Genomic DNA, 13,577 nt, shown 5'->3' on the forward strand with positions numbered 1-13,577 from the left:
TCAAGTTACAGATGTTTTCAGCTTAGATGGGTTTAACTGGTGTAACCCCATCCTCAGTAGAGGTGGATCTGTATTAGATTTCCCAAACCTCAAAGAAGGGATCTCGCCTCTGATTCCCAGCAAAAGCGGTAATCTTCCCTTTTGGTAAATTACATCCGCCGCCCTCGCGCCTATACAAAACTCTATCTGAGACGCTGAGTAATAACAAAGCCAGGGGAACGAAATGGGAAGAAACGGATAAAACTGTTCTTTGTTAGGCTCTAATTTTTGAAAAATGTAAACAACATCCTGAATACTCCTGAGACTTTAACTAAGCGAGGAAACTCGGATGATCTAGTAAAATACAAAAGTCACCGTAAACCAGATATCCCCGAGGGGGCCTCCGCCACCCGCCTTGGCGGTCCGATGTCCGACCCAAGTAGCTGATTCAGGTAGAGGTGACGCAAGCTCATTGTGGACAGCAAGCTCTGCAGGCCTTTGCCCGAGTGGCCGCGGCTGCTCTTCGCAGGGTGGGCTCTACTGGATGTACCAACCCAACCGAGGGAGATAGAGTCTGGTAACAAAATTAGAAGCTACGTCCCGAATAACCGGATTGCGCTCACACCTGATGGCATGCCAAAGGGGTTCGGTGAATTTTATTTAATTAACCTATCCCAAAGACGACTGGAGGAGGCGTGTTAGTTCGATTTTCATTTAGTTTATGAAAACAAAAAGGATCTGACAGTATCAGATACAGTCTCGGAATTAAAACACACGCATCGTCTTCAAGCACAAGAAACCGTCCCTGGGTGGGCTTGAACCACCAACCTTTCGGTTAACAGCCGAACGCGCTAACCGATTGCGCCACAGAGACAGGGATAGTAAAAGTTTTCTTTCCCAATAATATCATTTTATTTTTTTTCCCTTTTAAAAGCTATATTTTAGAAATGTACCTTTTACTGGCTATAAATATTGGGAAAATGTTCTCTTCTTGATTTTCGTTGTTCCCATGTTAATGGTGTGTTTTAAACACAGACGTTTTAATAATGTAGATATTCTGAGAGAGGAAAATCAGAGTTTTGATGGGGCAGAGAGTGGGATGCGGGACTGTTGACTGTTTACTCGAATAGGTGTGAGCATAATCTAAGGAAAGACATTAGGACAGAATTTATTCTCAGTTCAAAGATAGGGTTTTCGCTAATAATTCATTGACGAGGAAGCCCCTGGAAGGATCCTGAATACATGAAAATATATTAAATGGGAAAGACACCAGGAAGAGCAATGAGGAAGGGGAAAATATTCGGGAAAATGTTGAAAGGTTCTGCGATGGATCCCAGAATTATCAGATAAAGGGGTAGGTAGTTCCTGGGAAACAGGATACTCTCATGGTACCAAAGTAGCATCACAGAGATCACTTGCTAATTGTAGAGACTAAAATCTTTACGGATAAGAGACTATATATCTCCACTTAAGCTAGGGATCAAATTTAGCATCATTAACAATGGGACAAATTAACCCTATGTGCTTCCTGATGAAGTCACAGGAAGTACACAGTATGAACCATTTAATATTCTGGCCAAGAAGATTTAACTTGGATCCATTCAGACCTTTGGACATGATTTCTAGCCTATAGTTGCTTCATGTAGCTACTGCTGTGTAACAAGATACTGAAAAAGTCAATGGCTATGTCAGGATTCTCCAGAGAAGAACATTTATAGTAAATCTCATCTCCCCCCACCTTCCCCCTCCTCTCTCTCTCTCCTATTTGTCATCTCTCTATCTAATTGGCTTATGTGTAGAGTCATCCAGCAAGGTGGACACTCAGGCAGGATTTCTGTGTTATAGTCTTGAGACAGAATTTCTTCTTCAGGAAACCTCAGCTTTTACTCTAATAAGCCTTCAAGTAATTGGATGAGATTCATCCACATTATTCAAAGTAATCTGATTTACTTAAATTCAGCTGATTGTAAATGTTAATCACACCTATAAAATATGTTCACAGTGCAATCTAGACTAGTGTTTGACCAGACAACAGGGTGCCATAACCTAGTCATGCTGACAAATAAAATTAAACTTTACAGCAGCTTAAAAACACAAGCATTTAATATCTTGTTCATAGGCTACAGGTTGGCTGGGGCGACTCTGCACTTATTAGCAAAAATGATGAATGTCTTTTTCTCTTTTTAACTGATTAAGTTATTCTCTTGTATGCATGATTTCATTCCACTTTCCATAAGATGATTTCCCTTATTTTTATGATTTCTGAAACTCAGTATTTTACACCCTAACTTTCATTTTTTCCCAAACTATTGCTTTAGAATTTTGTTGCAGAATTTTATTGTATTTGCCATATCTATCATATTAGTGAACATGTATGATTCTTCAGTGTCGTTGTCTACACTATCTGCACAGTCACCCACGTACATACATGCACACATACAAATCTACAACACACAAAAAAGCAGGTGGATCTCCTCTTTTTTTTTCCTTTTTAAATGAAACTGTCAGTTTACAAAATGTCAATTTCTGGTGTAAAGCATAATGTTTCAGTCACATATTTACATATGTATATTCCTTTTCATATTCTGTTCATTATAAGTTACTACAAGATATTGAATATAGTTCCCTGTGCTATACAGTAGAAATTTGTTGTTTATCTATTTTATATATAGTACTTAGTATCTGTAAATCTTGAACTCCCAATTTATCCCTCCCCACCCCATTTCCCCCCTGGTAACCATCAGTTCATTTTCTATGTCTGTGAGTCTGTTTCTGTTGTAAATAAGTTCATTTTTGTCTTTTTTAAATTTTAGATTCCACATATAAGTAATATCATATGGTATTTTTCTTTCTCTTTCTGGCTTACTTCACTTAGAATGATGATCCCCAGGTCCATCCATGTTGCTACAAATGGCATTATTTTATTCTTTTTTATGCCTGAGTAGTATTCCATGGTTTAAATATACCACAACTTCTTTATCCAGTCATCTGTTGATGGACATTTAGGTTGTCTCCATGTCTTGGCTATTGTGCTGCTATGAACATTGAGGTGGATGTATCTTTTCGAATTAGTGTTGGATCTCCTCTTGATTAAGGATTCTGGAGTCATTGAAAGAACCAGCCTCCCACAATCCCAGGTATGTTAGTTGGAATCCAAGTTCCACTTGCCCTAACACTGGGCAAAGTTCTTGGACCTTCATGGAGAGCTCAGCAGAGTGTGGTGAAAGTGGAGACTGAGTCAGTTGAAATCAGTTCCCAGGTTGTACTACCTCAATTCTGCTTTGCATTTGGCCACCAGGTGGGAGGAGTGTGTGTGTGTGTGTGTGTGTGTGTGTGTTCACTGTGAGGGGTATGTATTGAAGTGGATGTGTACAGCCTGCAGATGGCTAGCAGGCTGGAGCCAGAGACTGCATTTATGTATGTGGATGAGTTCTAAAGAATTGGTGGGGGGGCTTGACAGTGCTACTTAAGGATAAAGTGAAGTCAGTGGGAGTTGGTGGTTTGTGTAGCTATCATTTTTTAAAACAGTTAAGAGCCTATTGAGGTAAGTTTGAAAAATCAGCCATCTGTATTATTTTCTGCTCTAGATGAGCAAACATTGTAAAAAAAATTTTCAGGCATTTTGTCTTATTAAAAGGGAATATGAAGAGGTAGAGTCATTTTTAAGGAAGAAAGCCTCAAGAACAAACTTTCATAACCACTAAGCCTAGAGCTGGAAGCAACCAAAATGTCCTTCATTAGGAGGATGGCATGTGGCACATCCAGACAATAGAATATCATTCAGTGCTAAAAGGAAATGAGCTATCAAGTCATGAAAAGGCATGGAGATAAATGCACACTACTAAATGAAAGAAAATAATCTGAAAAGGCTTCTCTATGATTCAAACTACACAACATTTGGGGAAAAGGAAAACTACAGAGACAGTAAAAAGATCAGTGGTAGCCAGGAGGGAGCATAAATTTATCAATTTTTACTTTTATAGATTGTGCTTCTGGTATTAAGTTGAAGAATTCTTAGCCTGGACTCATGTATGTTCTTTCTCAGTAGTTTCATAATTCTTTTTACAGGTTATTACACCCAATCCAAAAAACCTCCAACCAAATGCCAGCAAGAACATGCCTATAGTTAAACAAAATTAGATTTATTTAGTTTTCTGAGGCAAAGGAGAATGTGCCCCGGGGAACATTTGAGAACATTTCAGTGAGGAAGATATGGGAGGGTTGCTTGTTTGTTTCACTGACAAACACATATAATATGTGTGTGTATTTGTTGCTAAATCTGTGAGAATTTGTTTTTCATAAATAAATGTGCAAGAGAGAGGGAAAGGAGTTATGAAAGGAAAAAAATCCCTGTAAACCATTATCCAGTTTACTCTCTGGACTTCTCCTTCCCTACTGCCTTACTGAATGCTTTTGCCACGTCTTTGTTCCGGAGGCTGTAGATAAGAGGATTCAGCATGGGAGTGAGAATGGTGTAGAAGGTCGACACCGTCTTGTCCTGGGCTGGGGAACGATTGGAAGTGGGCCGCATGTATATGAACATAGCTGCTCCATAGTACATCCCCACAACGCTAAGGTGTGAAGTACAGGTGGTGACAGCCTTGTGACGACCTTCCCCAGAACTCATGCGAATGACAGTTATAATTACACGTGTGTAGGAGATGATGATGAGTGATAAAGGGAAGAGGAGCATTACTACACAGCAGATGAAAATGAGTGTTTCAAATGTGGAAGTGTCTGTGCATGAGAGACGTAGGAGTGCTGGGACATCACAGAAGAACTGGGATATTTCTCGGGAGCCGCAATAGGAGAAAGACAAAGTAGCGGCTACCTCAACAATCCCATCGAAGACACCAAGGGTCCATGAAGAGGCAGCCATGAGTCCACAGAGTTTCCGGTTCATGAGATTGGGATACTGAAGTGGGTAGCAAATGGCAACATAGCGGTCATAGGCCATGACAGCCAACAGGAAACACTCAGCACCAAGGAGGGACACATAGAGGAATATCTGGGTTTCACATCCTGCTACAGAAATGGTCTTCCTGCCAGACAGGTAGTTGCAGGCCATTTTGGGTACAGTGGTGCAGATGAGCATGAGGTCCATGAGGGAGAGTTGGCTGAGGAGGAAGTACATGGGGATGTGGAGCCGGGTATCCAGGTAGATGAGGAGAACCATGATAATGTTTGCCAAGAGAGCCACTGTAAAGATGCCCAGGACCAGAGAGAAGAGAAAGATGTGAGAGGGAGTGTGACTAAAAATGCCCATCAAGATGAAGTCAGGGCTGAATGTCTGATTCTCCCATTCCATGATGAATGTTTTCCTTATCTAGAACCACAAGAAGTTATAAAAGTTAACTGTTTATGTAGTTATGTATTCACTATCTACTCTGTGTGCTACTCTATTAGACCAACTCTGTTGGGGTTGGAGTTCAGGACGCTACACAAGAGGTTACGCCCACCATCTCAAGAGGTTTCTCCTCATTATTATTCAAGAAAAACCTTGACAATTCTACTAATCATCTCAGACACTTCACCTAATTTTCTGATGTGAGTGTTGGCTCAGGTTACTTCCCTCATGAAGAATATACTTTGTTCTCCAAGCCATCCCAACATTTTCCTTTTATTCCTTCATCCAAGCTTTAGAACAATCACATAATCCTCATGAACTCTATTTGATTTTAATAGATAATATGCTCTCCACTCACTACACTCAGCCTTGTGTCCTCTTCTACTGCCTTTGGTGCAGAGTGCTGAACAGGGATATCGGATTTGAGATCAGGAAAACTTGGGTTTGAATCATTGCTCTACTGACAACAGTGGTATCATCAGGCATCCTCTTAAAATTTTTTTCTATAGTGATACTAATATCTATCTTTCAGGATTGTTGCAAAGGTAATAAAAGATAACTTCTATAAATCACTCAGCATAAAGCTTAATCCAAAATATGAACTCAGAAAATATAAGCTTCAAACACCTTAATCACTATCATGATCATACTTTTGGTAGTTAGTCATATTGCATTAGTTTGTTAGTCTGCCATAAGAAGGTACGAAAAACTAGGTGAAATGAACAATCAAAACTGATTGTCTCACAATTCTGAAGGCTAAACAAGTGTTAGATCAAGGTTTCAGCAAGACTGGTTCCTCCTGATGGCTGCAAAGAAGAATCAGTTCCATGCCTCTTACCTAGCTTCTGGTGGTTGCTGGCAATCTCTGTGTAGGAAATAACCCTGATGTCTTCCTTCAGCTTCCCATGGCAATCTTGCTGTTTGTGTCTGTCTCCAAATTTCCTCTTTTTATAAGGACACTAGCCATTTGGATTAACACTCTCCCTAGTGACCTCATTTTAATTTGATTACCTTGTTAAGACTGTATCATTCTGAAGTACTGGGGTTTAGGATTCCTACATATAAATTTTGAGGGACACAATGCAATCCATAAAATATATACTAATTTCCATTTTTATTTTTATCCTATTATTTTATGTAATGACTTATTCTCTAAAGTATAGGCCACTAGAGAATATGAAAACAAATATATGTATGTTCCTATATGACTGAACTATCGTGCTGTACACCAGAAATTGACACAACATTGTAAACTGACTATACTTCAATAAAAATATACATAATAAAAAAAGAATTGACTAACGTATAGGCCACTGAAAGGTAAAGTAATGCCTTACATTTTTGAAATACTATTTTAATCAAACAGAATTGTGCTTTACACAGAGTTAAATATGTGCTTCTCAGGGAAAAAAAAGGAGTCTTGAAGTAACAGATGAGATTGATAAAGAAATTCTCTGAATGCGTTTAAAGGAGTATACATTACAGAGCAGTCAAATCATAATAATGTCTTATATTCACATAATATTCTTTAAAAAGAACCCAAGACCTAATCAAGACTAATATTACTGGAGTTTTAAATGTGGGATGAATTAATGTAAGCCTAGTTAAGATGAAAATACATCTATTGCTCTAGAAGTGTCTAAAATAGTAGAGATTTTCATCCATTTCTGCCTCATTGAAACCAAGAAGGCCCTAGAAATTTTGTAATTTAAACTTCTTTTTCCAATCTTACCTTCTGACGTTTCTCAAGAAGATATAATAGCACTGACTACATAAATAAAAAGGCTTAAATTGATAGGGTTTTTTTCCCTTAGTTAAACTTCTTAGTCCACAGGGATTTAGTCCCTTGCCTTTAATTACAATGGTGAAGTTATCTTCCAGTTTTCTCCAAGGTCATCAAGGTAATTGTTCCTGTTCCCAGCATAAGCTTTGTTTTTCATATCAGGCAGTAGAGAATGATCTGTTTCTTTCATCATTGATAACAGATTGCTTGAAATATTTACCTAATATGTTGCTTTTAAAATCTTAACAATTTCTCTACCCCAATGGTTCTCAAACTTAGATTTTTGTAAGGATATCTTGAGAAAATAAAAAATTATTTTCTAGGGCCAGATCATTCTGAGACCCATTGAATCAGAATCTCTTGGAAGAAGCCAGGCGTTGCTAGTTTTTAAATCTTCCGAGTAGATTCTATTGTGAAGCCTCTATTTTTCCCAAAATTAACAATGCCATCTTGGTCTTTGGATTCTATTGTTCTCTATTTCATGGCAAATCTTGTTCAATAAGCCTTTTTAGTCCCTCGTATTTTGTTAGTTGCCAGTTTTAGATTAAGCCACTAATGAGCCCAGAACATGCCCATTCTTCATTAAATAGTTTCCATATAATGCATAGGCTTGCTGCCAGAGACACTGTACTTTACTATGGCTAAGAAAAGGAGTAGACTTATTTGCTAACTCATCAGCATAGAGCCTGAGATGATTACTGAGAGAATGAGGGATTTTCCTTTTTTGCACCACTTTTTAAATTACTGTTTTGGGGGGAATATTTTGACTGTTCAAGAATGGTCACACATTGTCTTAAACTAAACACCATCAGTCACTGTTGGTCTCTTTGGTTTCTTTGTCCTTATGACAGTAGTGATTCAAATATTTGGCCTCCAACTCACACAACTCATATGGTTTTGATTTGCATTTCTGTGATTAGTGATGTTGAGCATCTTTTCATGTGTCTGTTTGTTATTTGTACATCTTCTTTGGAAAAATGTCTATTTGAGTCCTCTGCCTATTTTTTTAATTGGGTTGTTTGGGGTTTGTTTGATATTGAGTTATGTGAGTTCTTTATATATTTGGATATTAACCCTTAATCAGATATATTGTTTGCAAATATTTTCTCCCATTCAGTAGGCTGCCTTTTTGTTTTGTTGATGGTTTCTTTAAGCTGTACAAAAGCTTTTTAGTTTGATGTAACCTTATTTGTTTATTTTCAGAACACTCAGTTTCTTTTTTCTTCCAGTTTTATTGAGACATAATTGACATACAGCATTGTATAACTCTAAGATGTACAACATAGTGATTTGACTTAACATACATCATGAAATAATTACCACAATACGTTTAGTGAACATCCATAATCTCATATAGATACAAAATAAAAGAAAAAAGGAAAGGTTTCCATGTAATTAGAATTCTTAGAATTTACTCTCAACAACTTATGTTGTACATTACAGCCCTAGTTCTTATTTATTTTATAACTGGAAGTTTGTACCTTTTGATCACCTTCATTCAATTCCCCCAACCCCTACCCCCTGCCTCTGGTAACACAAATCTGATCTCTTTTTCGATGAGTTTATTTGTTTTTGAAGTATAACTGATCTACATTACTATGTTAGTTCCTGGTGCATAAAATAGTTATTCCATATTTGTATACATTTCAAAATGATAACCACAATAAATGTAGTAACCATCTGTCACCATACAACAACATTATATTGTTGTTGACTGTATTCCCCACACTGTACACTTTATATCTGTGAATCATTTATTTTGTAGTTGGAATTTTGTACCTCTTAATTTCCCTCATTAACTTCTCTCATCCCCAACCCGACTCCCCTCTGGCAATCACCTGTTTGTTTTCTGTATCTATGACTCTGCTTCTTGTTTTGTTTCTTGGATTCCACATATAAGTGAAATCATATAATATTTGTCCTTCTCTGACTTATTTCACTTAGTATATGTGTGTGTATATGTATGTATATATACATATATGAGAGAGAGATTGATTTATTTCAAAGAGTTTGTTAGTGTGATTATAAGCTGCTAAGTCCTAAGATTTGTAGGATGAGCTGTCAAGCTGGGTACACTTAAGACCCAAGAAGAGCAGGAAAGTGCAGAGAGAAAATAAAAAGAGTTATTAAAGAGGCATTAAAATATACTATAAAGCCCCCATAATTAGAACTGGGTATTACTGGTAAAATATTCAAGAACAGAAAAACTGAATAGAAAAATCCCAACATTTCAGCATATATGAAAACTTAATGTGTGAAAAACATTTCACCTTAAATTTCTGGAGAAAAGATTAATACACAGTATGGCAATAACTTGCAGCTATCTGATATGGTTCTTACCATAAGCTAGACCAAATTCCAGATGTATCTGAAACCTAAATATTAAATTTAAAATAACTCAGGTAATTAAAGAAATGTAGGTATATTACTTTATAACCATGAGTATATGTCACAAAATTCATTAATAGTAATGTTATTTATCTCAGTGGTTTAAAACAACAACAATTTATTTCTCAATCATGAATCTTCAGGCTGAGTTTTAGGTCTATTTTGCTTTATTGGGTTGTGTGCCTCTGCTGCAGGCAAGAGGGCTGGTTTAGGTCTCAACCAAAAGTCCCAGCCTTGAGCAACGAAGTAGTATCTGGTTCATTTCTTGGAAAAATCAAACAATTACCATCAAAAGTGGCTTAAATTTTTCCAGTGAATACAACAAAACTTGGGTAACAGTTTGTTTCTGGTTACTAAAACAAAAGCACTTACTGCTGGAAAACAAAAGGTCATGAAGGCAAAGCCAATTACTAGAAGTTATAAAGTACATAGTCCACAAGTGAAAGCTGCAATTAATGCCATAAGCAGAGACAAAGGTACTAATCAGTTGCTTGGACATCAGCTTATGGTCTTGGAGAAAGGGTGTTTCTATGAATGTGCTGGATTTTCTGGTGATGACTATGCAGACTATAAATTGTCTAGCTGCAAGAATAGACAAAAAGGTCGTAAAAGAATATGTCTCAAGAGGTAGACATTATTGTTCTATAAGCAAAATCATGAAGCCAGAAGCAGTAATATAAATCAATTGCCCCTGTGAGATTTTGATGACTTCCTGGTTTGATTACACACACAAGTGCACTGAGGATCCAGCAAGAGAGACAGGAGGGAAAACTATACTTTGAGGCATTAGCTTTGTGTGCTACTCTCATTGCATATTGTGGCTGATGACGACCAGCTGAAAGTACCTCAGAATGTAGGCGCTGCAGACAGGAACTCCACACCCAACTCAGTGAAGACAGAAAAGAAGTTAATACCCAACATCTTCCAGAAAATAATTCTCCTCTTCCCCCAATTCAATATACTTGAAGAGACTCTGAAGAGGAGTAGTATGGAATTGGCCAAGGTTAGTTAAGCAAGGATCAGGTTTAAATGCCTAAATTTCTGGCCAGTGAAGAAAATAAAGATGGATAGGAAAAGGAGGGAGGTATTTCCCAGGAACCTAAATCCAGTCTGCAACAGGAAGAACAATTGGGCAAGTAAAAAAATAAAATAAAAGGCATCTGAATCAGAAAGGAAGAAGTAAAACTGTCACTATTTGTGGATGGCATTATATTATATATAAAAAACCCTAAACATTCCACCAAAAATTTGTTAGAAGTAATAAACAGATTCATAAAGTTGCAGAGTACCAAATCAATATACAAGAATCAGTTGTATTTCTACACACTAACGATAAACTACCTGAAAAGAAATTAAGAAAACAATCCCATTTACAATTGCATTAAAAAAAATAAAATGCCTTTTAACTGAGAAGGTAAAAGTCTTGTACGCTGCAACCATAAGACATTGATGAAAGAAATTGAAGACACAAGTAAATAGAAAGATATTCCATGCTCATGGATTGGAAAAAGAACATTGATCTTCTCCATGCTGAGCACAATTCGCCCTCAAGAACAAACAACACTGGACAATAAGCCTGCAAGTTCAGGCAAACCCTCAGTAAAGATACTTTCAGGTCAAGCCACAGCATACTCCTTCTTACAAATGAATGTTGAGTTATTTCAGATGGTCTTTTAATACCAGATTTTAATGTTTTAAAAAGAAATAGTAGTTCTTCCTACATAAGTGCTTAACAAAGGTCACTTCCTTTCCACCTCCCCTCTAGGGAGGCTTATTTGCCTGTAGCTGTTTAATTTCCTACAGCTGGTGCTTTAACTCTTGGTGTACCTAGTAGGACAGTGAATTTCCAAAGTAGGAAAATTCCCATATGAAAATGTCACAAGGGATATAGGAAAGAAACTACATACTTCCAGCTTCAAGTTCAACTGCTTGGAGCAGAGTAGCTGGGAGTTTCTGGCCCTCATGGTGGGAACTCCAACCAGAGGTGCTAACTCTGAGGTGGGGCTTCCAGAACTGGTTTTCCTAATAAGGGATTGAGTTGGGTGATGCATCTCTCCTCTGAGCTTTGACTGGGCAAAGTCTGTATCACAATTAAGTTCTTTATTGGTATCTGAAAGGCCATTTCATGTGTAAGAATGAAAATGAAAACATGTAAAGCAGTGTTTAGAGTGAAATTTATAGCCTTGAGTTTTCTAATATGACTATTAGAAAAAGAAAAATGGTAATGAACTAAATTTCCATCTTAGGTACCTAGAAAACTTAACTATGTTTAAAGGCAAAAACCTTTAATTCCTATTTATAGGACACAGAGACAACTAAACCAAATTAATAAACTGAATACTAGATATTTTCATGTATGGGTGCAATCAACATATACTGAGTTTCAATTATGTAAAACACAAGTAAGGAAAGAAAGACAGGAAAATAAGATTGGAGAACTTCAGAATCTATATAAATGTGTTTTAGCTTTATGGCTGGAAAGTCCCTTCTGAGGAGGTGACATTTTAAGTTGAGATCTTATTAAAAGAACATTCCAGGCAGTAGAAACAATTGGTGTAAAGGCAAAAAACAATCTTACTTGAGTATTAGAAGCAATTGAAAGGCCAGTGTGGTCAGTGTTGTAGGAGGCAGGGAGTAGCAAGAGATGAGATAGCAGACGCTGGCAGGAATCAGATTACATGGGGCAGTGTAGACCAGGTTCTGGAGGTCTGAGTTATATTCTAAATATTGGAACATCACCAACTCAATAAGGCATAATCAAAAAGGATTTTTGGGGGGCTCATATAATTGGAAGGCAATAGCTCACTTTAGGCACGGTTCTTGACCCATCTCTTGGCAATTCTCTCAGCTCTGCCTTTCTGTCACTCCCCAGAGCCAGAGCAACCACGCCAGTGGAATGAGTGGGGAAGGATTTATATAAGGTTTTTCCTTTAGTCTAATTGAGCTGACATAGTTTATGCGCCCACCATAGCCTTATAATGCTAATCAGAGTAATGCTAGGTGCTAAATTACCTTAAGCTTTGTCTGGTCTCACAAACCAGACAAAAGAAATGATATTTCATGCTTGAAGTTGCCCTCAACTCATCAAACCACACTCCCGCCACACAGTGGATGAGGGTGAAATGTCTGCTCTTGATTAACTGTGGAAAATATATCTTTAAAAAGGATCAAATTTTAGGTTTCTTAAAAGCTAAGTTAGAAAATGTACAGTTGGTGTTATAAGGAACGGAGAGTAATCTATTTAAGGCTGCATAAGACAGTGGTAAAGCAGATCAACCTGCTGAACTGAGTAGGATGGAGAGAAAGAGGATAGACACTGCAAAAACCAAAACAAATTAATACATTTCTGGATTAGAGTCGTGATAGTAAGAATGCAAATGAAGGAATAAGTGTGAGAGACATGAAGAAAGAATGCCAGGATCTGGTGACAGTGGGAGAGAAAGGGAAGAATCAAACATGATTCCTGGCTCAGCACAGGTGGTGAAACTGGGACATGGGTCAGTGGTTGGAAACAGAAATGAGTTGGATTTTACATGGTTTGAGCCTTTAAGAGTGACAATTCAGGACTCTGGAAAACTAAAATTAGCTCTGATGGGAATGAGAATTTGGAGGTCATTTACATTTGAACAAAAGATGTACATACAGATGAATAAGTTTTCTAAGAGAAAGCAGGTAATTAGGGACTATGCTTTATGAGATAAGGAAAAAAAGGAGCCAACATAGGAGTTAACAAAAAGAAATGTCTGGAAGAGGGTGAGAATCAGTACTACACAGTATTGCTCAGGACACACACACACAAAAGAGGCAGGCAACAGATGCACAATGTTGGAGAGCACATCATCCACTTTGGTTCAAAGGTCACTGGTGATCTTTGAGAGGATACCTGGGTGGAAAACTGAATGCAGCCAGATTAGACCACGATAGGAAATGAACACTTAGAAATGGAGGCAGTATCGATTTTAAGCTGGTGAATTCTGGAAGGGGGAAAAAGGAGAGAAAAATTAGCATATTAAGGGTGACCTAAACTTAAAAAAATAATAATAATAAGACAAGGAATGAAAGGGCATCTATATATATTTG

General features: G+C 37.5%; 1 protein-coding gene and 1 non-coding gene across 2 annotated transcripts; both read right to left on the reverse strand.

The window, feature by feature from the left end:
* Positions 1-779: 779 nt before the first annotated feature.
* Positions 780-853, reverse strand: TRNAN-GUU. Its single transcript has one exon. It is a non-coding gene; the product is annotated as a tRNA-Asn (tRNA).
* A 3,466-nt stretch (positions 854-4,319) lies between these two features.
* Positions 4,320-5,491, reverse strand: LOC102514463 (olfactory receptor 2M2). Its single transcript, XM_006182224.2, has one exon. It carries the CDS (start codon positions 5,285-5,287, stop codon positions 4,349-4,351), a length of 939 nt encoding a protein of 312 aa, XP_006182286.1. The 5' UTR covers positions 5,288-5,491; the 3' UTR covers positions 4,320-4,348.
* Positions 5,492-13,577: the final 8,086 nt, after the last annotated feature.

This window comes from Camelus ferus, chromosome 20 (assembly GCF_009834535.1).
Source record: "Camelus ferus isolate YT-003-E chromosome 20, BCGSAC_Cfer_1.0, whole genome shotgun sequence".
Classification (NCBI taxonomy): domain Eukaryota; kingdom Metazoa; phylum Chordata; class Mammalia; order Artiodactyla; family Camelidae; genus Camelus; species Camelus ferus.

What these genes read in the sequence shown, in the direction of transcription:
- LOC102514463 (XM_006182224.2), bottom strand. Translation starts at nt 5,287, where the DNA reads ATGGAATGGGAGAATCAGACATTCAGCCCTGACTTCATCTTGATGGGC.